We start from the raw sequence: 24,161 nt of genomic DNA on the forward strand, positions 1-24,161 counted from the left end.
AGCCCTGGCCCGGGAAGATCCCACATGCCGCGGAGCAACTAAGCCCGTGCACCACAACTACTGAGCCTGCGCTCTAGAGCCCGTGAGCCACAACTACTGAAGCCCGCGCACCTAGGGCCCGTGCTCCGCAACGAGAAGCCACCACAATGAGAAGCAGCCCACGCACCACAACAAAGAGTAGCCCCCGCTCACCGCAACTAGAGAAAAGCCCGCGTGCGTCAACGAAGACCCAACGCAGCCAAAAATAAATAAGTAAATTAATTTTTTAAAAATCTACAAACAATAAATGCTGGAGAGGGTGTGGAGAAAAGGGAACCCTCCTATACTGTTGGTGGGGATGTAAATTGATACAACCACTATGGAGGGTCCTTAAAAAACTAAGAATAGAACTGCCATATGACCCAGCAGTACCACTCCTGAGCATATACCTGGAGAAAACCGTAATTTGAAACAAGATACATGCACCCAGTGTTCATTACAGCTCTATTTACAGTAGCCAGGACATGGAAGCAACCTAAGTGTCCATCAACAGAGGAATGGATAAAGAAGAGGTGGTACACATATACAATGGAGTATTACTCAGCCATAAAAAAAACAAAATAATGCCATTTGCAGCAACATGGATGGACCTAGAGGCTGTCATACTGAGTAAGTCAGAAAGAGAAAGACAAATCCCATGTGATATCACTTACATGTGGAATCTAAAAGAAAAGGTACAAATGAACCTATTTACAAAACAGAAGTAGAGTCACAGATGTAGAAAACAAACATGGTTACCAGGGGATGTGGGGGGGGAGGGATAAATTGGGAGATGGGATTGACATATACCCACTACTATATATAAAATAGATAACTAATAAGGACCTACTGTATAGCACGGGGAACTCTACTCAATACTCTGTAATGGCCTATATGGGAAAAGAATCCAAAAAAAATAAAAGTGGATATATATATATATATATATATATATATAACTGATTCACTTTGCTGTAACCTGAAATTAACACAACACTGTGAATCAACTATACTCCAAGAAAAATTTTTAAAAAACACAACAAACTGTACATACGTTTTGTGCAACTCATCATATGTAAAACATGCTTCAATTTTCAAAAAGTGTTCATGACCATCACCCATGTTACCTGGCATACACCAGGGAAAGACTTCAAAGTGCAGGCAACCTCCGTGCGGTGATGCTCAGAAAATGCAGAACACCCACGTCACTAGGCACAGCGTCTGTACCTCCCCGTCAACCCCGAAGTGCCCCCCTCAGACCCCCAGACGTCCCCGCCTGACGTCTCTGCTGGGAGGGGCAGAGGGGAGCACACAGCACGGTTGGGGAGACGTGACCCGCACGCAAACAACCAGGCCACAGAGGGCTGCCGGGAGGAGTGGCAACGGCCCCCTGGGGCACGGCGAGAGCAGAGACAGGAGCAGGCGGGGAGGCCGCGCAGGGAGTAGGGCCGCCAGGGGAGGCAGCAAACTCAGGAGGGGTGTGGGGAGCTGCGTGCATTAAGAAGGAACCAGGGTTTCACAGTCAAAGTTGGAAACGCGTGTGGCAGAGGAAAGGGGCCTTGGCTCCCCTGCCTTTAGCCAGGAGCCAAGGGCAGGGACCAGGCACTTACAGCACCAGAGGCGGCCGCCGTGCAGTCTGATGGCCGAGAACCCGTCGCCCGGCAGCTGGAACCTGCTGGTCACCCGCAGGGAGCTCGCGTTCCAGGCCAGGACTGTCCCGTCCGCGCTGCACGAGTACACAGTGCTGTGGGGTGAACACGCGTGCAGGCGCTTAACTGTGGCCCTGAGAACACCGTGTCCTTTTCAGGTTCCCACCAGGTAAGCGTCCACAGCACGGCCAGCGAGAGACGCCAGCGCCGTCAGGGGGGCTGGTTTCTGAGCGAACCCCGCCCACCCCGGCACCTCCACCTCGGCTGCTGCCTCCGCCAGGAATTGTGAACAGAGCCGTAAAGGGCTGTTAACTAAAATCCACCCCTCCCGCCAGGGGCCGGGAACGGCACACGCCCCCTCCAAGCTCAAGTCCAAGGATCAGCTGCGGGGAGGCGGGCTCAGCTAGTGCCGTGCACGGCCCTTCCACCACCTGATGGCGTGTCATCTTCACGTGAGGACCTAGGTCCACCCGACTGAGGACAGGCAGCACCCCTGAAACTCGGGGCACAAGGGGATGCGGGTGGCACAGAGGGAAGCGGCAGAAAAGCTTAGGAGCTGTGGCCACCTGCGCCCAGGGCTGGGGCTGCCCGTTCAGGGTGGGTGACCTCAGCATACCTCACACACCCACTGAGCCCCGCTTCCTCACAGAGGGAAACAGGGACCCCGCCTGGTTCTCACGTCTCCCCTGGGCACCTGCTGTGTCCAGGCCCTGTCCCAAGCACAGGACACGGCAGAGAGCAGGACAGACACAGGGCTGCCCTTGGGGGGCTGGCATTCTTAACCTGGTAAAGCCGGTGAAGGATGAAGTAAATACATCTTACAGGTTGAACTGTGTCCCCAAAAAAAGATATGTTGACATCCTAGCCCCACAACACCTCAAAATGCCACTTATTTGGCAGCAGGGCCTTTCCAGAAGCAGCTAAATGCCGCTAATACTGTGGACCCCCATCCAACATTGACCTGTGTCCTCATAAGAAGGGGACATTCGGACACAGGCACACAGGGGATTCCATGAGAAGACGTGGGGTTAGGGTGATGCGTCTACAGGCCCAGGATGGCAGGCAAACACCAGAGCCAAAGAACAGGCAAGGAAGGTGGGGTGCCAGCTGCTACAAGCACCACACGCATGCTGGACTCGGTCTCCAGCAGAGGCCGCTTCTCTGCACCCATCATGGCCACACCACACAGGAATGTCCCCGACTCACCTCCCAGACCCGCTTTGCTCCCCCTGCGCAGCCCGGGCCCTGCAGGCCACGGCCCATGGCCATGGGAACCCTTCCCTCTGGGACCCCTGACCCATGCAAGAGCCAGACGGCCCCTCCTCCCAGGGGAGCCTGGCCGGACCTGGGTGCCTGCGCTCCGTCCTGCACGACCAGACCCGTGACGCTGGAGCGGTGGTCCGTGAGCTGCTTGTTGCAGGACATGCTGTGGACGTTGATGATGTAGATGACCGAGTCCTCCGAGCCGACCCACACCTGGCTTTGCTCTGCCATCACCATGCAGTTCTGAGGGGGCCGAGGAGAGAGCAGAGCAGTCAGTTCCCCGTGTTCCCGACAGTCATTCTGTCCTGTGTGCTCACAGCCAGCGCTGAGCCGCCGCTCAGGGACCAACAGGCTTAGGGTCCTGCCGGCCTCTGGTCACGCTCTTGTCATTCGATCAACACATCATCTTGCCCTGTGTTCCTGTTTAAGGGTGCCTCTGACCCTTGAACGACACAGGTTTGAACTGCATGGGTCCACATTTTCTCTGTAAAGCACATTCCAGCCTCTGGCACCTCAGCTCTATACTACGGCACCATGTTAAACAGCAAAATCACGATAAAAAGCACAAAAATGCAAAGAACATGGCACTAAATAGGCCGTGAAAAGGACACCTGTCTACAGTTTGAGCTGAACCAAGAAGGCAGAGTCGCTTGGCTTGAGCTCGGCTGGGAACGCTCACACAGCTCCCATTTCTCCCTGCTCTGGAGACGTGCACGTCTGTGGAGAACCATGCAAGCGCCGTAAGTATTTGCTCTGGAGCTACAAATAAATTTTAGCGGGTAGGTAAGTTTGCAAATACGGAATCTGCAAATAATGAGGACAGCCTGTATATTAGCCGGTGCTCTTGCAGCTAAGAGAGTGGCGCTCTCAGGGATTCCGGCTTAGCAAGGTCAATGCCAGTGATTCTCTTCAGACTTTCTGAAATTAGAAATTAAGAACTAAAACACTGAAGAGTTATAAAAGCCACATGTACATGTGAAACGCAAATGTGTCTGCCTGTACATCTCAACCAACCCGACTGCATCCCTAAAAAACCGTTCCCTAAACGTTTCCTGAGCGGTGTCCGACTCTATCCATGATATGGGCAACATTTTACTGGTAACCGAACGAGGGTCTCAGATTGTCAGATCCAAGCAGATTTCAAAGAGCAACAGTTACATCACTGTGGAGGGGCTGAGGCTAGATCTAATCTTGTATAATCAGTACCGATGGTGCTTACTGGTACTTATCTTTGTCAGAAGAAAGAGCTCATAAAAATTGATAGCTTTTGGGGCTTCCCTGGGGGCGCGGTGGTTGAGAGTCCGCCTCCCGATGCAGGGGACACGGGTTCGTGCCCCAGTCCGGGAAGATCCCACATGCCGCAGAGCGGCTGGGCCCGTGAGCCATGGCCGCTGGGCCTGCGCGTCCGGAGCCTGTGCTCCGCAACGGGAGAGGCCACAACAGTGAGAGGCCCGCGTACCGCAAAAAAAAAAAAAAAATTGATAGCTTTAATTTTACCAATAAACATTCTCATAAGTTAGAAAAAGATGTTACCTTGCTAATTTCAGAATTAATCATTTAAAAAAGCCCTTTCTTTGGAGGCATCTACCTGAGAATTGTTGTAACATTTTAGTAAAATGTCTTTCTTTAGTGGCCCAAAGATATCTTAGATAAACCACTTGGAACTTCACATTTCAGATGAGGCAGCATTTTCTAGAGATAATTGCCCCAGTTGCTGTCTTGTTGAAACAGTACAAGATATCCCTGTGAAACCAGTGGGAAGATATTTTCACATAACTGGATAACTTTTTGCTTTAATTAAATGTTACCTGGGCCTAACTGGGGAGCAGAAGAAATTGATACAAAATGCAGCCATATGATTTTATTTTCACAAGGATTTTAAGTTATTCTGTTATTAAACAGTCTTTGAAATGCTTGTAACTAAGAATCAACAGGAAAGAAGTTAAATTTTAGAATAAGAGTGAAGTCCTTAACTTCTCCTCCTTGTTTTTCATTTCATCTAAAGCGTTATTAGACTTTTGTACACGTTTTACTTTAACGTGCCTTGGATTCCGTTCCTTTATCATCTGAGGCTCATTGTTTGAACGCGGGGAAAATGGTTTAGCAACTTCTTTAGAATGATCCCGCACCCTCTTGGCAACGTATATTTGAATTCACAATTTTTCTGTTTCACCCCAGTTTTGAAAGCATAGATTGTCACATTATCTTTAGATGGTGGAATGTGGCCATCAAAGTCGATGATACGAAGTAATGAGGAACACTTAGGTACGTAAACTTCACTACACCATGCTTTTTACATTAAATGTGAAAAAAGAAGTTTTGTGTTAAAGGAGTTGGCCTGAGGATTTTCCTAGCAAGAATCCCTTGGGACAGTGGCTTCCTTTGTGCCCTCAGAGGGTCTTGAACAGGATGAAGCCCACCAAGGAGTAGGTGTGACAGCATTTTGAACAGTAGGGTGGTGTCGCCAAAGATATCTGGAGTGCCGAGTTAAAAGGCAGCCCCACCGGAAAGAAACCACTGATCACCCCTCATCTGGAAACACGAATTCACACGACACGTTCCAGGCGTGGAGGCCCTGGGGCACATGGCTGACATCACGTAGTACAGAAATAAGACATGATTTTCAAAGGGCCGTGCAAGGCCTCAAGAAGTCTCCAAAAAGCAGGGGACTGATCCTGGTGGCACTGAGGGCTACAGACCTGAAACTTGACCTCGGGTTTGTGGGGGTGGGGTGAGGCTGTGTTTGCATGAATTTAACTTTTTTTTTTTTAATTTATTTATTTATTTTTGGCTGTGTTGGGTCTTTGTTGTGGTGCACGTGCTTCTCACTGTGGTGGTTTCTCTTGTTGCGGAGCACGGGCTCTAGAGCGCAGGCTCAGTAGTTGTGGCACACGAGCTTAGTTGCTCCGCGGCAATATCTTCCCGGACCAGGGCTCGAACCTGTGTCCCCTGCACTGGCAGGCGGATTCTTAACCACTGCGCCACCAGGGAAGTCCCTTAACTTTCTTTTAATTAAAGTTGACTAGGCTATCAGTCTAAAAGCTCAAAGAACTGAGGTTTCTCAACCATGAGATAACTATAATATGCAGATTTGACTTAAATGGTTCTTAGTTTTCGAACCCAAATGTGTTAAAATGATTCTAGTGTCTGCTTTTGGTGACTGACAATGTAAACGTGAGACTACCACACTGCCCTTTCCATGACTGAAATCCTGTTTTAGATTTCAGAGCGGGGATGGTTAAAGCCATTATCTGCTCACTTAAAGAAGAATATTTAAGTGAAGGATGGAACAAGCTTACATTTTAAAACTCGAGATAAAAATCAAAGACTTGCAGGATTCAGCGACGCCGTGGGATTCGTGAATCCCGCTACCTATACAGGTGGACGTGTTCAATTTCCAAAATCACAAGTTAACCTGGAAGCTGACTGAGTACTGTGCGCGTTTGTTTACTCACCAGTTTAGAAGTGCCCACTTTAAAGCAGTGCTGGTGAATTGTCCAAGAGGAAGCATCAAATACGACCACCTTGCCTTCGTTCAGAGCGCACCATAATTTGGGGTGAGCATCCTCAACTTTTTCTGCTGGGTCAAGATGCCCTAAAGAGGAAAGCAACCCGAAACGGTGAAGCCCTCTGCTGCATCAGCCTGTGGTTCATACATGACTCAGGTCCTGCCCGGCCAGGTGCCACCCTGGGTGCCCAGGATCCAAAGGTGAGCACGGCCCGAGCTTCCGTGCCCCTCGGAGCTTCGAGTCTCGGGGACAAGCTGGCTCCAGCTAGAGAAACACGCAGACAGACCGAGCCCGGGGGTGGCTTCCCTGAGCCAGGATCTGGGGGAGGCCTGAGGATTCACTCGTGGGCAGCGTTTCAGGCAGAGGGAAGTGGGCGCAGGGACAGAGGAAGGAGGGAGCCTGTGGCCACGTCCCCGAGGGCAGCTGGGCTCCCGCTGCCTCACGTCACCGCCAACACGAGGCCTGGTCGGCGCTCTCCGTCTTGGCCGTCCTAACGGCGTGAAGACTTTGGTTTTTCATTTGTGGTTTCTTTGCGTTTCCCAATGCTGATGAGGCTTGCTGGCTTTAGCTGGCCGTCTGGATCTCCCCCGTGCTGAAGCCTTTATGTCTCCTGCCCATGTCTTTTTTTTTTTTTTTTTTTGCGGTACGCGGGCCTCTCACTGCTGTGGCCCCTCCCACTGCGGAGCACAGGCTCCGGACGCGCAGGCTCAGCGGCCATGGCTCACGGGCCCAGCCGCTCCGCGGCACGTGGGATCTTCCCGGACCGGGGCACAAACCCGCGTCCCCTGCACTGGCAGGCGGACTCTCAACTACCGCGCCACCTGCCCATTTCTGAATCGGGCTGTCTCATGCTCCTTGACTTGTAGCCGTTCTTTAAATATCCCCAACTCGAGCCCCTTGTCGGTTCTCGCGTCTTGTGAATATCCCTTTCCCAGTCTGCAACCACCACGTTCACTCGTTTGGAAGTTTCTCTTAAAAATCCTTAACTCACCAGTCTGTTCCTTTATGGCTAGTATTTTTTATATGCTATTTGTGAATTTTTTCCTTACCGTAAGGTCATGAATATCTTCTTCTATGTTATCGTCTCCAAGTTTCATTTGTTTATGTTTTTGCCTTTCACGTTTAGACTGTGAAGTGATGGCCACGTGTGATCTGAGGTGTGGTCGAGCTTCGTCTTCTCCACACGGATGCACAACATCCCAACACCTTCTGTGATGGAGACCGTCTTTCCCCTCCCCTGCTCTGTAGCACCACCTCCGTCACAAGTGCAAGAAGTGTGAATCTGCCAGTCTTTCTGGGGTGTTCATGCCATTGGTCTCCTGGCCCCCTTGGGGGAGATCCTGCCCACTGAGACACAGTCTTCAACCCCCCAGAGACTGGGAGGCTCTGAAGCCGGGCTCGGTGCCTGGGGCCTGGCTCCCTTGACTCTCAGAATTCTTGGAGGGGTTGCCCGCTTCTTGACAGGTGCGTCCTGACCCCAGGCTCGTCCCCCTGACCCCACATGGCTGGCCAAAGCTCTCTCGGCCACTGTTTCCAGTACCAGCAGCTCCGTTCTCCTTTGTTTTCTTATACGTTGTCCGGCCCTTCTAGATGTTCTCAGCGGGACGGGAACTAGCCCTTGATGACAGGAAACCCAGAGTCTAGTCAGGCTTAATTTAAGGGAAACTAGCGTAGATCTAAGGACAGCTCGTCTATTCAGATGCCGTAATGAAAAGTGTCTTGGTCTGTGCTGTCACAGCTGAGTGACGTCAACAGAGAGCCTCGACTGGATAAATGACGTCTCCAGAGGGATGGGCTCGGCCGCTCTCGACTCTCTTTCATCTGAGATCTGTTGCTTTACTGGGTCTTCTGGACGTTCAGGGAAGAGAGAAACTCTCCTGCCGGGAGGCTGCTTTGCCACAGAAACTCAATTTGCCCATCAGAAACCGTGTGGAATGTAAGCTCCTGGCTGTGGATCGCTGGACTGCCCCGCGAGGTCACGAACCTCGGAGGGTGAAGGATGGGGGTGCACGGATGCCGCCGCCGCCGCCAACTCCTGATGCGGACAGGCCGAACACGGGGCGACCAGACTCAAAGGCTCTCTTCTGCCCGGAACTGAGCTCCTTTGCTCCCAACACTACAACCCTGGAGCAGCACCCTGCTGCAGCTCTCTGCAAGTCAGAATGAAGTAAAAGAATTTGGACAGTTGAACGCCTGTGACACAGGGCCGTCTTTGTTTACCCCCAGGCCTGGGCAGCGACCCTGTCTTCTTGCTGTCATCAGTCTGACGCAGCTCATAGGGGCCTTGAAAGTCTGTGGGACTGTCCGACCACTCCAAGCAGGAAGAGCCGTGTTGTCAGATGTGCACATCAGCATAGGAGGTGCAGCCATCCCATCCCAGTGACAATGGGCTTGATCCGACCAAAGACAGAAGCGCAGGGCCTTTATCCACCGACGTGAGGACGGCGAGGCCGGACGGGGACTCGGCCACTCACGGCCCTGCTCCAGCCTCTGAGTCCACAGAGAGGCCGCACCTCATTGCTCAGGGTTCTGCCCTCCAACAGTAGAAAACCACCTGGTCCCCGTCCATCCTCTTCCTGCCGTCGCCCTTCCACTTCAGCGCTGACCCTGACCACAAGTCTTAAGCTCTCAGATTGTTCCAAACACAGCAGCGACATAAACAACCAGGTCCTACTGTACAGCACAGGGAGCTATATTCAATGTCCCGTGATAAACCATAATGGAAAAGAACATGAAAAAGCACGTATATATGTGTATAACTGAATCACTTTGCTGTACAGCAGAAATTAACACAACACTGTAAATCAACTATACGTCAATAAAATTTTAAAAACAAACAAACAGCAGTGACAAAGCAGGGAATGGCCTTCACCTGGGGTGTAGAGCAGGACATCGATGGCGCGTGGGAAGGTCTCTTCTGCGGAAGGGTTGATCTTGTGCTTCAGGGTCTCTGAGGTCGTCTTCGGAACTGCCATGGGCACTGAAATGCAGACACGGGGGATTAGTTCCCCAGACTGGAGGAGACCCAGGTTATCCAAGAGCCTTGCACATTCTGCTTTCCTTAGGGTATTAGCTCTGGGGTAAAACTTAATAATTTGTGAAGACGACGCTCTCTTTAAACTGGACATTAAAGTAAAGCCAAGCGTATCCGGCCAGAGGGCGAGCATTTGCCAACGTCTCACATTGCTTTTTGTTTAAACACAGCTCTCAAGCTAAATGATCTGACCTCTGTCCACACTCAACCGTTACTAGACCGTATGGTCTAGCCAAGGGAAGACTTTACACGTTTCTGCATAAATCTAACCCACGAGTGGTTTCTCACCCTTGTCACATAATGTGGCTGCCGTGGGTGTGTCCTGTGTGCTATAGGACATTTAGCAGCATCCCTGGCCTCATCCAGTCAATGCCAGTAGCAACCTCCCCACTGCCACACACACACACACACACCCCACAAATATCTCCAGTCATTGCCAAATGCCCCACCCCAGGGATGGGGTGCAGATTTCAGAAAGTTTCATTTTTAGACCTTCCATCACGAATGGACCATAAGCTATTAACTTAAGCCCAGGATCATGTATGGTTGCCTCATTACGCTTTACACAAGGGAAAACAGTTCTTGATTGGGAACAAGGAATCAGGGACACTGAGCTTGGACCATCCCCCCTTTGCCGAATGGAATTAAGAGTGTCATTTGTTGGGTGCTGCCATGGTAACTGTGTGTGTTATTTCCAGAGGAGTGAGAAGGCTTTTCTGTAAACTCTTGACAAAGATCAGGCATGAGCTTGGAGTGGTCTATAAGCAGCTGAAGTGTAGAGTGTGTGTATTTGATTTTGTTCCTGATTAAGGGGGGGAAACCCAGCAATTGATGTCTGGTTCTAGGACTGTTGACAAGAGCACCTCCAAGTCACTCCAGCAACTGGAGCATCCTGTCTGCTCCCAGAGGTGGGGGGGGGGGGGTCCTCGGACCAGGAAGCTCCAGGGATCACACAGTTAGTGACAGACACAGCAAAGAGGAAAATGCACCAAGGGGAATCAACACATAACTGAGGCTTGTTTTCCCTAATTCTGGGATGACAGTTTAAACAACAGTGTCTTCCTGGCTGTATATACCCAAGAGGAATGAAACACACGTCCAAACAAAAAACTTGTATGTGAATGTTCAGAGCGGCACTATTCACGACAGCTGGGAAGTAGAAAAACTCAAATGGTCAATGGAGGGTTGGATAAACTGTGCCACATCCACAGAGCAGAATACACGCAGCCCAAGAGGAATGAAGCAGTGACACCTGCCACTCGGGTGAACCCTGGAGCGTGATGCCACATGAAGGAAGCTAGACACACAGGACACATACCAGATGAGTTCACTTAGAGGAAGTGCGCAGACTAGGCCAAAGTGTGGCAAATCCAGAGAGACAGAGAGGAGGTTAGTGATTGCTTAAGCAGGTGAGGGGTGGCTGCTAAATGCATGGGGCTTATTACTGGGGTGATGAAAATGTTCTAAAACCCATCATGCTGATGACCGTACAACTCTGAATACACTCAAACCAGTAAGGCGTGCACTGTAAAAAGGAATGGTATGTGAACTGTATCTCAATAAAACTTATTTTTTAAAAAGTGCATACAGATAGAACTAGATGTCATCTTAAAAACATCCTACAACTTGTTCGTCCGTGTTTCATGAATTAACTTCATGTTGTGGGTTTAGTCTAGCACACGTGACTTCCGGCACATAGTAATGTTAATAGCGGTAAGTAATCCTCTATTCCCTGCTTCTTCGTGCAAAGCACAGGCCAGTCGGTTTTAGGAGATCATTTAAAAGTTGAAACAAAACAGAAGTAGCTAAAATGATGCATAAAGCTATTCTTACCTACTTGCTATTTCCTAGACTTGAAAAATCTTCTACAAATAAAAAATTGAGCTTACCACCAACCTCCGTATGGCTTCCAGAATGTGAGAGCCAGATTTCAAGCTACAGGCAGAGATCAGAGAATTGCTATGGAGGGAAACTGACCAAATCAAGAGAAAAAAGAGAGATGGCCATCGGGGGCCTCCACGCGCTCGTGCGGCGAGGTCCAGCAGCCAGGGGCAGCCGGGCACAGAGGTCCCTGCAGCTCCGCAGTGGGCGTGTGTCCGACCGCAGAACTCCAGCGACCACGATGGCGATTCCGTGAGTCACGCAACAGCCTTCCACGAATTTCTGCTCTGCTTGAACCAGCCAGCAGCAATTCTGTTGCTGACAACTAAGATTCAGGAGCAATATCATCCGGGGTAAAGTGGACTCTAATAACCCAGACACTGAAACGATGAGGTGCCTCGATGTGTCCTTAGGAGCACAGAGCTCCACGGTATTATTAAGTGAGGAAAGGAAAGATGCAGAACAACGTGTGATATTCAAAAATGAAAAGTACAGAAGAAAAAAACTTGAGACATTTGGGATTGGTTCTAATGGACAAAAGTCATCCAGATAAAAATGACTTAAGACATAACTCAAGACACCGTGGCTGCATTGAACACATGCTGATCTTACTTTCGTTCTTCATCTTATCAAAGTAAGATAACTTGGAGGCCGCGTAGATGGCGCCGGGCGACTGCAGTGCACCGACGACGGCGTCCATCAGCAGGACGTGGGTCAGTGCCTGCTGGACGTACTGGGGGTCCTGTGGGAGGGACAGTCATCTCAGCACAGCTTCACTGAAATCATTTCACTCTAAGACTTTGTCACGTCACATAAAACAACCCTTTCAAAGATGTGTGTTTTTCAAAGCCACGTGAAGAGTTTAGATTTGGATTTGATGTCATGTGATCACGTCCTCTTAGTTGAGACATACACTGGCTGTTTATACCAGGGGTCAGCAAACTTCTGTAAAGGGCCAGATGCCGAACACTTTAGGGTCTGTGGGCCATGCAGTCTCTGGCATGACAACTCAGCTCTGCCGTCAAGGGCAAAGGCAGCCGCAGACGCTGTAAAGGAGAGGGCGGGATGTGAGTCCGTACGACTCTCCTTAGACGTCTGCCAGCCCACGGGCTTTGATGAGCCAGTGTGTGCTAAATAAACCAGTGGGTATAAAACCAAACAGTGAGCCGCCAAGTCACAGAGTACTGGAATCTCAGGACCTAGTCCCCGCTTCCTGCTCCAAACAGAAACGCTCCTTCTGTCTCCATGACTTTGGGCTTCTCCAGTGACAGAACGTCCATCAGAAACGGCAGCTCCCCCACCACTGAACATACGTTCTTCCTGACGCTTTCCACTGGGTGCCGCCCTCACCTGCATCTCCCTGAGGATCCGTGGGCACAGCTCTCCAGAACCTTCTGAACTGCTCCCTCATGGGAGTCCCCTAATTCGTACTCTTTGCCCACTTTGTTGTGGGTTTTCCTGTCTCATCTTGCCATTTAGACAAGTATCTCCCCTGCACCGTGTGTCCTCATGTCTTACCCTCTGTCCACGGTACCCTTCATGACTAGGAAGTCTTAATTTGGTGTGATCAAAGCCATCAGTTTGGCCCAAAGTAAATGAAGGTACAGAAGTCCCTAGGATATAAATGTAACCCTGTGGAAGGAATCTAACACCTCCCCCCAACCAAAACCCTAATCCTGTGAAGGGGAAAAGTGAAGAGCCGCTTAGAGCAGGGTGTGCCCGGACCACCCAGCTCAGACCTGCCAGAGTCCAGCCCCCGACGCTCCCTTCCCTGGGGTGTCACCAGGGGCAGGGGGCAGTGCAGAGTGGTCACTCCCACAGTCCACCCACACCACCCTGCCGGCCCTTGCGTTTGCCCCCAGGGCGTCCCCCAAGGCCCCAGGGCTTTGCAGGGCCCAGGCCCAGGCCCCAGTCCCACCTGGCTTTATGCTGAGCATTATTATAGAGACATGAGCCTTGGGTGAGAATAAAAAGGCAGACCGGGCCCCAGACCTTGTGGTCGTCGGCCAGCTTCTTCCCAGCCCACATCTCCTTCACCATCAGGTGCCACAGGTCACACTCTGTTTTAAGATTAGCTTCAAAGACTTCTTTCTTGGACACCACTTTGATTTTTAAAGTGGGAATTCTCAGGAGCAGAAAAGCTACTGTGGTGCTTCTGACTTCCTGCAGAAGGAAAAAGAGGCAAGTAAGTGAAATGACACCCGCAGGGACCCTGGAGTCGATAGGAAATGCATTTAGGGGTGGCGGTCTGCACACACTGAGGGGACCCACTGGGCACTGGCTGACATCCCCATGGGAAGGCAGAGTCCTTGGGGCTGGCCTGGGGCTGGGGCTGCCCGGCGGGGAGGTCCGGCAGGACCCAAGAAGGCCCTGAAGTACCCGGAGCCGGGTGCCGGGGGTGGGGTGAACAGGGCTCCTCCAGGTGGTCTGTTCTCAGAGACAGGTGACGGGGAGTCAGGGTCACGGCGGTGTCTGGAGCTCAGCGAGCCTTCCTGGTGGGTCTAAGTGTGACCTGTCAGCCACACGTCGACAGAGACACACCGGTGGACTCGTCCACAGCGTTTAAAGGTGCTTCATTCTTTCACCTCCTTAAATCTCTGTCTCTGGACTTCTGGGAGGAAGCCCGTCAAAGCAGGCTTGGGGGGAAAACTGAAGGAACCAGTGAGAAGGTGCGTCCACTGGCCCAGCCTTAAGCATGGGCCACAGGGGAGTTCTCATGCCTCTTCTGTCTCTGGGAATATGCAGTAACTGGATTAACACATCTAACACACCGCTTATAAATTTAGGAAATAAACCTGGGAAAATAAAGCTAAGCCATGAGTCAGGATCTCGACTCAGATTCCCTTAGTGGGGAAGATGACATTTAAAGTTGTTATAAAATAAACAGCGCGGGCCAGCCAGGAACCTGATCAGGAAACATGAGATGGAACCGCTCACAGGGGCTGGCCCACGGCCGTTTCCCAGTAAAGCAACGTCTATGCTTCTCCTACATTGTCGAACCACGTCAGCGAAAGGACAAGCCTGCCTTGCTTCTTGCTCTTCCCCCAAATACAAGTCAGCTGAATAGAGAATCTGCTGTCGGTGCACTTACTGCTCTGAACACATCACCCACTCCATCTATTCAGTCCTCACATCACTCCTATTCGGAGGGTGCATCCTTATTCCCACTTTACAGGTGAGCAAACTGAGGCACAAACCATGAGTGGCTTGTGACGGGCCCACGGCTGGCAGAGCCCAGTGGGCTGTTCCAGCTGCTGCACCTCCCAAGCCCAGGCGGCTTCCAGAGCTGCCCTCACCTCTATGTTTCTGAAGGTGGAAATCTCCACGTAGCCCGGCCTCCCCTCAGTAAGGAGGAACAGGCGCTTCTGGGTCATGGCGATCTTGCCCACACCGCGATTTGTTTTGACGGAGCTTGACAGCTTATACACACACTCGTTTTTGTCCAGCTGTTCCATCACCGAAAAAGGCAGGTTGACCTCTTGGGCCTCTGCTTCTGCCTCCTTCCAGCAGTTGTAGAAATCTTTGAATGTTTCTGGGTCAATCTGTTTCTGGTGTCCTTAGTTTTATAAAGAAAAAAAAAAAAAGATTCTTACAGCCACATACGCAGGTGCCTCAAGAATGGTTGCTTTACAATCAGGAAGCAGCACGTTACCCGCAGGACATAGCAGGTGGCGACAGCACCTAAGTCTGCCTGGATGGAAACCACCTGGAAAGCGTCCCCTCCTTCCCCAGCTTCCCCAGGTGCCCAGGTGGGCACTTGATCTGGCCTGAGCCCATTGCCCTCTCCAGCCCCTACCTAACCAGGTAGTCACAGTAACTCCTAGGGCACCAGGTAGGGACACTGGGACAAGGACAAAGTCCTGTGTCACCTCTAGAGCTGGTGGCAGCCATCTTGGGGCCAGTCCCAGGGTGAAGCTAATGCTAAAGAGAGCAGGTCCTTGGTGACACTCCCACACCACTGGATCAAGCCTTACCTGAAGCCAGATTTATCTCAGTACTCTTTGGGTATGTGAGCAAATAAGTTATTACTTGTAACCGTGATGATCTTAGTTGATACAGCAACCTTCCCAAATGTCCAATATTCAGGGGCTCCGGAGTCAGAGAGAGACCCAAGTCCGAAGCCCAGCTTCACTACTGTTTAGCAGTGTGAACACAGGCCAGCTGTGGAACGAACCTGCTTCCCTGTCTGTAACGTGGAGCTGGAACCACCCCCAACTCCCACTCAGCCGCTAAGAAGTCCGGCCCGTTCTAAGCTCGATGTTTCCCTGTGCCTGGCTCCTGCATCCTCCATTCTGCATCCTGGATCTGTCTGCCCTCCGTCCTCAGAGGGCCCTTCACATCCTACACAGGAAGAAGCTCCTTAGTGGCCTCCTGCCTTCTAAGCTGCCCCCGCCGGCGGCCTGCTTCACTCCACGCCTAGAATGAGGCTCCTCGTATCCACCAGGCCCAGATTCCTCCAGGATCAGGCCCCTCCTGCCCTTCACACTCCTGCATCCCAGCACAGTGACAAGCATGTTGTTACGTGCCTCTGCACATGCTGGTCTGGAGTGCTCGGACCAGAAAACTCCTACCTATCCTTCAAGACCCAGATAAAATGGCCCATGGGCAGCCTTCCCAGACAAGGGGCCCACTAAGCTGATGCGCTCTTCCCTCACGGCATCTAACAATGCTTGCTGTGCTCTACCCTCTATACAGGCCCAGCTGCCCTGGGCAGCTTGGTCCTAGATCAGGAGACTGAGGACTGGAGAGGAAAGCCCTGCCGGCGGGTGGGCAGGTGCCAGGCAGACGGCCCGCCGACGCCATGCCTTCGTGGGTCTGCCTTTCCCACTGGGGGCCTGCTCGGGATGCAGAAGCCTCCCCGTCTCAGCCTGGCTGGAGGCCAGATCTAAGAGGTCAAGAAAGGCTGTGAGGACTTCCCTGGTGGCGCAGTGGTTGAGAGTCCGCCTGCCGATGCAGGGGACACAGGTTCGTGCCCCGGTCCAGGAGGATCCCACATGCCGCAGAGCGGCTGCGCCCGTGAGCCATGGCCGCTGAGCCTGCGCGTCCGGAGCCTGTGCTCCGCAACGGGAGAGGCCACAACAGTGAGAGGCTCGCGAACCGCAAAAAAAACAAAAAAAAAAAACAAAAAAGAAAGGCTCTGAAAGCTCGGCTCTGGTTCCCTAGCACCTGCCAGATAACGGTTTCCTGGGGAATTTGCTGTCGTGGCCACAACTGAGTCTGGCCTCATCCCCACACAGTGCAGGCACAGAAACATTCAGGTGAAAACCTCCCAGGTGGCAGGATTCTGAGTTGGTTCTCCTCTGGCTCACCTGTGTTTTTCTAATTGCCTTACAACCGTGGTCTACTACTTCAAATTTGTTTAACGTCCTTGGATCCAAACAGAATCACACCACAGTGGGATATCTGTATATACTTGGGTCGTTTTTAGAAAGTAAGTTACTGAGGGACTTCCCTGGCGGTCCAGTGGTTAAGACTTTGTCTTCCAGTGCAGGGGGTGTGGGTTCAATCCCTGGTCAGGGAGCTAAGACCCCACATGCCCTGCGGCCAAAAAACCAAAACAAAATAGAAGCAATATCGTAACAAATTCACTGAAGACTTTAAAAATGGTCCATGTCAAAAAAAATCTCAAAAAAAGAAAGTCACTGAAAAAAATGAAGCACAAGGGCCGGTGGGCAGGTGCCCACGCAGACGGGCCCGGGGGTCCCTGTGCTGGGCAGCGAGGCACCAAGAGGGCGCGCATCAGGGTGGGGCCCCTGACCCCGTGACACGGTTCTCATCCCGCTTCCATTTTGGAAAGGCTCCTCCGTGTAGCTGCCTCTGACTGGGGCGCCTCCATCTACACCTCCTGGCGGTTCTGAATGATTATATTTTTAATCAGAAGCACGTGGCTATTTTAAGTGGACGACAAGGAAGAGGATGTTTAGTCTACGTAGCCAAGGAAAAGCCCAAGAATCAGAAGAGCGCGAGAGGGGAGTTGGGGAGAACCACGAAGCCATTACTTAATGAAAGTTGGAGCCAAAGATGCTGGGACGTGGAGCCTGGAGCCAAGAAACCCGTCCCTTCTGTCATTAGGACAAATGCTCCCACCATCTGGGTCCCTGCACAGTGCCGGGGCCAAGCGGAGCGAAGCGCAGGTCCCCAGAACCGGAAACGGCTTCCTCTCGCGGGCAGACGGGAGGCGGGCTCGCGGGCTTTGAGAGCCGAGGTGAAGGACACCAGAGAGGCCAGGGATGCCCACGCGGGCCTGTGGACGCCACCCCTGCCAGGGCCGCAGCACAGCTGGACGGTGCACATCCATGGCACTCACACAGCAATAGCCACCGTGCACGCGAGGGGCCACCACGCACATCCACAGCTGCGGACAGAACACTCATTCATCTCCAATCCTGCACAAAAATGCCAACTGTTCATCTCTGCCCCTCACCCGCACTCCAACACAACCCCTCCAGCTCATCTATGGGGGAGGCAGAGTCACCGGCTCCCGTGGGCCACACTGTAGGCCACACACAGCTGACTCCCCGCCCTGGGGCCAGGTCGTGAGGGCCCTGCACCTCGAATACCAGACTCCGACGTGTGTTCTTATGTTACATCTGTTTATTCTAAGATGGTGACCTTCAGCTTTGACCTAATCCTCCTTTTATTAGCACATACGCGCCCGTCAGGCAGAAACGTACATTGGATGCTGCGCGACAACGGTGCACGTATCCCAGAATCAAGGCCAACAATGACCTGCTTGCAATGCGAATGGAGCCTAAGTGACAACAGGGCCATCGACGGCACTGTCACCGTGGTCATCTGAGGATGCCCTCCCGGGTGTCCTTTCACGTCCCTGCAAGTCTGGGGCTGCTGGACAGCGCCCACGTGTCCAGCTGTAAGCCACACTGTCTGGCTCCCGTGGGACACGCTTCTGGCCAAGGAGAGGTGAGAGCTGGGAGGGCCAGGCCCTCTTCTCCCAGGAAAAGAGCGCCGCCCAGGCCATCGGCCCCCCGGGCTGCGCAGCAACGGGCTGGGCTGGGGGGAGAGGAAGGAGCCGGCTGCACGTCCAGACACCTCGTCACACGAGAACAGCACCCCCGGGTGGATTACGCCGTGGTACTTCAGGCCCTGCAGCTGGCCTAGTGCTCGTATCCTTGTGTCCTCGCGAGGGCCCGCGCAGGAAGGCGGGGGCAGGGCCTCCTCTGAGAGTGCTGAGCCCCACAGCGCCTGCGCCCCACCTCCCGGTGGCCTGGGTGCTGCTGGTTGACCCCGCGAGAACCTCTGCCCCTGGCGGACTCAGTGCACCCCCCACTGCCCTGCCCATGGGAGTCCCCTGGGCAGCACCAGTCGCCCACAGATGCCCAGGGAGACGGAGACTGGCTGGCCAAGACGGGCCACTTCTCCGCGGCCGACATAAGGTGACACCACGCGGAGGGCCCCGTGGGCGCTGGGCCGGCCGCGCCCCCATCAGACCGATGGAGGGACTGTGAACAAGCGGCCCCATCCCTCCACTGGTGGGAAGGCGGCGCGCGTGGGTACAGAGAGGTCGGGCAACTCGACGGCAGCCGCGTAACAAGGAAGGACATCCCACACCAGTTACCAGCAAAGCACGGCCTTTCCAGAGGACACAGGGGCTCCCGCACAGGACACGGAAGGAGGTCCGACCCGATGGAAAAACAGGCCAGGCTGTGCCGCGCAGCTCCAAGGAGAGAGGCCCAGACGCCCCGAGCACAGGTGCCGACGCTCAGTGCAAGGCCACCTTGCTCACCAAACCGCAGAACACTTCAGACGACTGCCCCCCGCGCTGCAGACCTGCCTTGAGGGACCTGCTGGGGGGATGGCAGCTCCCACCCGACGGGGCTGCAGCAGCATCCTAGAGAAGGCCATCCACGCCCGGGGGGCAGGCTGCGAGCCTCACTCGTCAGCATCGGGACAGGCGGACACGACCAAGGGTACAGGCCAACACGCTGCACCGCCCTCGGCACGGCGAGACGCCTGTGAGCACCACGGATACGCTTTGAAAATGCAGGCCGACACACACGTACCGCGTGAGTCACGTATAATTTACAAACGCACAAATCCTATGTTCTGCTTGTGGGTGCATCCACGTGCCGCAAATGCATAAGAACTTGGTCAGAAGGGAAAGGTCAAGTTTGGGACAGTGTCCCTCTGAGGAGGGAGGGGCGGAAAGGGTTCTGGACCAACCAGACGACTGCAGTAAACGTGGGAAACAAAAGCAGCGGGGGTAGAGGTGCCTGAAGCATTCCGGCTGGAGCCATGCGTCCCCATGTGGGAGGAAGGGGTCAGCACACAGCAAGCAACCCCCAGGACGGGAGAGATGCCATTAAGCGTCACCAGGCCCTCCATCCCCACCCCCTTCCCAGAGCCTCGGCCAGCCCAGGAAGCAGGTAAAGCCCTCGCCCGCCCGCGCCGCAAGGCTCCTCCAGGCTGGGCCGACCTGCCCTCGAGGGTCTGCGCCGCCCACCCCGCGGGCATCCTCCTACCTACGGTTACTGCCTCGAGGGTCTGCGCCACCCACCCCGCGGGCATCCTCCTACCTACGGTTAATGCCTCGAAGAGCCGGTGTATGATGCCCGCATCCTTCACGATGCCCGACTCCTGCACCCTCTTCACAAAGTCGTCCAGCTGCATGTGCTTCTTGGGCAGCTCGAAGTTCTTCACACGGTCGTCGGCCTTGGGGGTGTCCTTGGGCTTGTCCACGACCGCACTGATGAGCCGGCGAAGCTCGGGCGTCCGCTCAGCCTGCGCGCGCTCGGGCGCCGACAGGGACTCCACCGTCCTCTGGACGAGGTCGGTGGGAAAGATGCGCACATCCGTCTTGTACAGGCTCTGGAAGTCCAGGAGGGCGCCCAGCAGCTGGCCCTGCATCAGCTGGACGAGCCCTCGCAGGTAGAAGTACCTCGCCAGCAGCACCGAGTTCTCGGGGGCCAGCGAGTCCATGGCTTTGCTCAGCTGGGCCACGCAGTCCGCGTGGAACGCCTGCACACACTGGCCCACCAGTGGAAAGTGGATTTCCGGGATCTTGAAGGTGTATGTCAACTTGGGGGGCACGTCCAGAACTGAGGAGTGAAGGGGAGATGAACGGTTAGCACAGACCTTAGAAACAGACACGCGTTCCCACCCCATCACTCTGCCCAGGGCCGTTTCTGTGCCTTGGGTGCAGCGTGGAGCAGGACACCCCGTGCCTCTTCCAGAAAGCTCCACGTGCCCCACGCTGAACGGGGCCCCTCACTGCTCCCATGGCACAAATAATGTTATTTGTTAAAACTGCTGATGCTAAGTTGAAACACGTGGCGGTGAGTCTTTGTTGAAGGACTAAGCTAATAACCTAGGCCGAGACGCACCTGCCAGGCGGGTAAGCCTCCCAAACAGCTGTTTCATTCACCTTAGCAGCAGCTCTGCGCCATGGGTACTGTTACCACACCCATCTCCCAGGGTGGGGACTGAGGCCTCCCCGGGTCCCCGGTACACAGCTACTGGGTACCCCAGGGTCACACAGCCAGGAAGCAGCTGTGCAGGGGACTCAGACTCACGAGGAGCCTCCAGAAGGTCAGTAAGGTCTTTTCATTTGAACACGCGGCGCCTCCTGGCGTCGCCGGCATGATCCCCACTCAGCCTCCAGCTCTCCCGCGAATGCGCCAGGAGGTACCAGCTGGTACTGGTGCCTTAGCCCGAGGCAGCAGCCACTGGGGGCCCAAGCAGCTCACAGCGCTGGCCTCACTGCAGCTTATCCCACGGGCACTGGCTTCCTCTGTACCCTCAGCCCCTAGGAAGGGCCTGGCAATCACTGGGGGCCTAAGAGTTGCTGCATCCCCTTAGACAGTCCTATATGTAAACACGTATCTCCTATGTACACATACACATACGTGCATATACACACACAAGTATGAAAACAGTGGGACAGGGCGATGGAAAATACAGACGAGAAATCGCTTTCTGTAACGAGCATAGTCTGCAAAATGAATGTTCTAAAAATATTTCAAATGACTAATTGTCAGAAAGCAACAGCCATAAACCCCCCTTCGCTTCTACTGAAACGAGCTGTGGTTTCTTTCAGTGACAGGCAGCATGAGAACCAAGTGAGTGAGAAAAGCCACAGCACGGGCGTGGCTGCACCACCTGTGTGGCTGCTTCCACAATCCTCGGTACGTATCTTCCGCAGCGACGAGTTCCGGGGTGGCAGCTCGGGCACCGTGATGTCCTGCAGGTTGGGCATGCTGACCACCATGCGCCTGTGAGCCCCGTGTGGGGCTGAGGACTTCCGGCTGGCCATCTTCTCGACTGTGGGTCTTCTTGGACTCAGGAGCATCTCGTCTATCCTGGGTGGAAAAACCCAACACCTTGTAGACACAGCAACGGTTGAAGCACAGGCTCAACTGGGCATTTTCCCCACCGTGGTGACCAGAATCCAGCATTCCCACACCGAGTGGGAAACGGCGGGCACACTCCTGGCTCTCCCACGTGTAGTGAAGGCTGCATACGGTCCACACCCCAGGAGAAGCCACAACACACAGAACAAGGGCATCGTCGACAGCCGACACGCGTTTGAGGGGTTCAGGAAAAGCGGCATGGAAGAGGCGGGAAACGGTGACGATGTGGGGAGAGAAAGAGAAGGAAATGGGGAGAAAACAGCACAAAGACCCAGAGCTGCCTCTGCAGGTACGTTCAGCGTCCCCTGCAAGAAACAGAAATGCACGGGGAGGAGCCTGACGTGTTACCCGACTCATTATGAATTTCTAAATGTGAGACTTCTCTGATCGAATTTATCATTTATCCTTCCAAATAAAACTGTGCTCCTTGAGCACACGGACACCCAAGGAGTCGTGCATCCTTTAGAACGTAATACGCAAACCTGTCCTCTTCAGACTGCGTGTGGAGGTCCATCTGGGCAAAGGCGTCCATCCTTCTGCTGAGCCGAGCCTTGAGGAAAGCATGAAACATATAGGTATCCAAGACCTGGAACAGACGCCGAGGGGTGGGTTATTGCGCCTGCTTCACGGTCCTTTCCTCCCCGAGCTGCCAGGGCACCTGCAGCCACTGCACGAGTGGCCCTTCCCGACCCACCGAGGCCTCTCGCCAGCACCTTTGGACAAAAGTGCCCAGACACAGGTAGCTTTCTTCATTTATCATAATCTAAGATTTCCCCTCAATCCCTCACCAGCCAATCTCAAAGAATCAGCCACTCTTTGCATTTGAAAAACCACAGAAAGTTCAAAAGTCCAAACCACCCTGCCCCCCGGGACAGCAGCAGCCGCAGTCCCTGTGTTTCATCATGGATTCTGGTGTCTCCTGGGGACAGCAGCCTCTCTAACGCTCCGCACCTCACAGCCAGCGCACCCCGTCTCCAGACTCACACGCGCCAATCTCCAAGTCAGCTCCCAGGGAGTGTGGATGCTGCCTGGCCCTGGGAAGGGGGCGGTGATGGGAAGGGCATGGAATTGTGTGGCGTGATGGAAAGGTTCTAGATCCAGACTGAGGAAGGGGCGACCAGGTACACGCCTTGGTCAAAACTCTGCACACGCTATACTTAAAATGGGTGCATTCTGTTATATGTGAATGCCACTCTAAAAAGTCAATTAAAAAAAATCAGAGCTGGCCAAAGGATCAGAAGAAACCACGCTAAAACAAACTTTTAGAAAAGCTAAGACACTGAATAAAATATTAACAGATACTGGAAACACTTGACTTGAAAAATACTTTAGATACAGAAAAGGGCAAAGGATCGACTATACACACACACAAACCCCACACACCTCTTACCTGTTTATAAAACTGCTGGTCCCCTGGAGCTCTTGTTTTGAGAAACTCTTCACTATTGAACACCCTATGTTCATAATTTAAGTGATTCTTCACTCCCCTGATGAAGAAAGATAGTCTAAGAGTTGAAATATTTTTAAATACATGAAAAAGACATTGCTGTCAGCAGAAAAACAGTAACAAGAAATACACACTTTGAAAAGCCCTGTCTGTAGGAACAGTACTCTGAGCGCTGAGGGACACGGTTTGGATGTATTCTGTGGCGGGGCTTTCTCGTCACTTCAAGCACGGCTTTCCCCCAACTGGAATGAAGCTCAGGGTGGGGGGGTGTCTGTCTTCTTCGAGCCCCCTAGCTCCTTATGCAAATGAAGACGCAATCATCCATAATTGTTCATACAAATAAAACTGAGTTCAGGGTGGTGACACAGGAAGGGCACCCAGACTCTGAGCACTGACCCAGCTCGGCCGCTAGCCTGACCCTCGCCGGCCACTTCCCCATCCTACACCGTGGGGACTTGGGCACATGACCCCCTGATCTACCGTGAGAGCCTACCAATAGAATCAGTAATCCTACAGGGCATATTCAGAACGTAGCACGTTCGATGTTTTCCTTCTCTTGTGAGGGAAAAAATTACTTCATCTGATATCGTATTTTCTTTTTAATGAACTAAACTCATCAAGTTTGCAGAGTATTAAAAAACAAAAACCTTCATGAAAGATTTCATATTAAAAGAACAAAAGGAAAACTACATTTCGACAACCACACAAATTATACTCCTCTGAGCAAAGAGCTAATACAACCTTATCTATAACGTGACATCCCGTTTTCCCTAATAAATCATTTGCTTACATAAATACAGACAGCCAAAGAATACAGCCATTAAAATGCTGATTTTGAAAGAATCACACTGAGTGTCATCAAGTTGGCCAGCTCTGGTCTAAAGACCCCTCCCAGGCAGGGTCTGTCCAGATCAGAAGGGGACCTGGTGTTGCCACCCTCCCTGCTACACAACCCGGGCGGGGGGGGGGGGGGGGGGGGGGGGGGGGGGGGGGGGG

General features: G+C 53.1%; 1 protein-coding gene across 7 annotated transcripts in view; it reads right to left on the reverse strand.

Annotated features, from left to right (window-relative positions):
- Nucleotides 1–24,161, reverse strand: part of DENND3 (DENN domain containing 3) — a 57,609-nt gene that overhangs the window by 7,795 nt on the left and 25,653 nt on the right. For 6 of the 7 annotated variants that reach the window (XR_003793511.1, XM_029222579.1, XM_029222578.1 and 3 more), the window contains 11 exons: nucleotides 23,109–23,205; nucleotides 22,201–22,304; nucleotides 21,468–21,667; nucleotides 19,886–20,407; nucleotides 14,648–14,907; nucleotides 13,344–13,514; nucleotides 11,964–12,093; nucleotides 9,309–9,416; nucleotides 6,383–6,522; nucleotides 3,010–3,170; nucleotides 1,626–1,759 (listed from right to left, as the gene is read on the reverse strand). Coding sequence is in view for 6 of the 7 variants with exons in the window: in XM_029222579.1 (XP_029078412.1) it covers nucleotides 1,626–1,759; nucleotides 3,010–3,170; nucleotides 6,383–6,522; nucleotides 9,309–9,416; nucleotides 11,964–12,093; nucleotides 13,344–13,514; nucleotides 14,648–14,907; nucleotides 19,886–20,407; nucleotides 21,468–21,667; nucleotides 22,201–22,304; nucleotides 23,109–23,205 (2,027 nt within the window). In the remaining variant the exon portion in view is untranslated. The remainder of the gene's footprint in view (nucleotides 1–1,625; nucleotides 1,760–3,009; nucleotides 3,171–6,382; nucleotides 6,523–9,308; nucleotides 9,417–11,963; nucleotides 12,094–13,343; nucleotides 13,515–14,647; nucleotides 14,908–19,885; nucleotides 20,408–21,467; nucleotides 21,668–22,200; nucleotides 22,305–23,108; nucleotides 23,206–24,161) is intronic. The other variant, XM_029222580.1, reaches the window with a different exon arrangement.

Source organism: Monodon monoceros, unplaced genomic scaffold (genome assembly GCF_005190385.1).
Source record: "Monodon monoceros isolate NGI ecotype Baffin Bay Population unplaced genomic scaffold, NGI_Narwhal_1 Super_Scaffold_14, whole genome shotgun sequence".
NCBI classification, from domain to species: Eukaryota; Metazoa; Chordata; class Mammalia; order Artiodactyla; family Monodontidae; genus Monodon; species Monodon monoceros.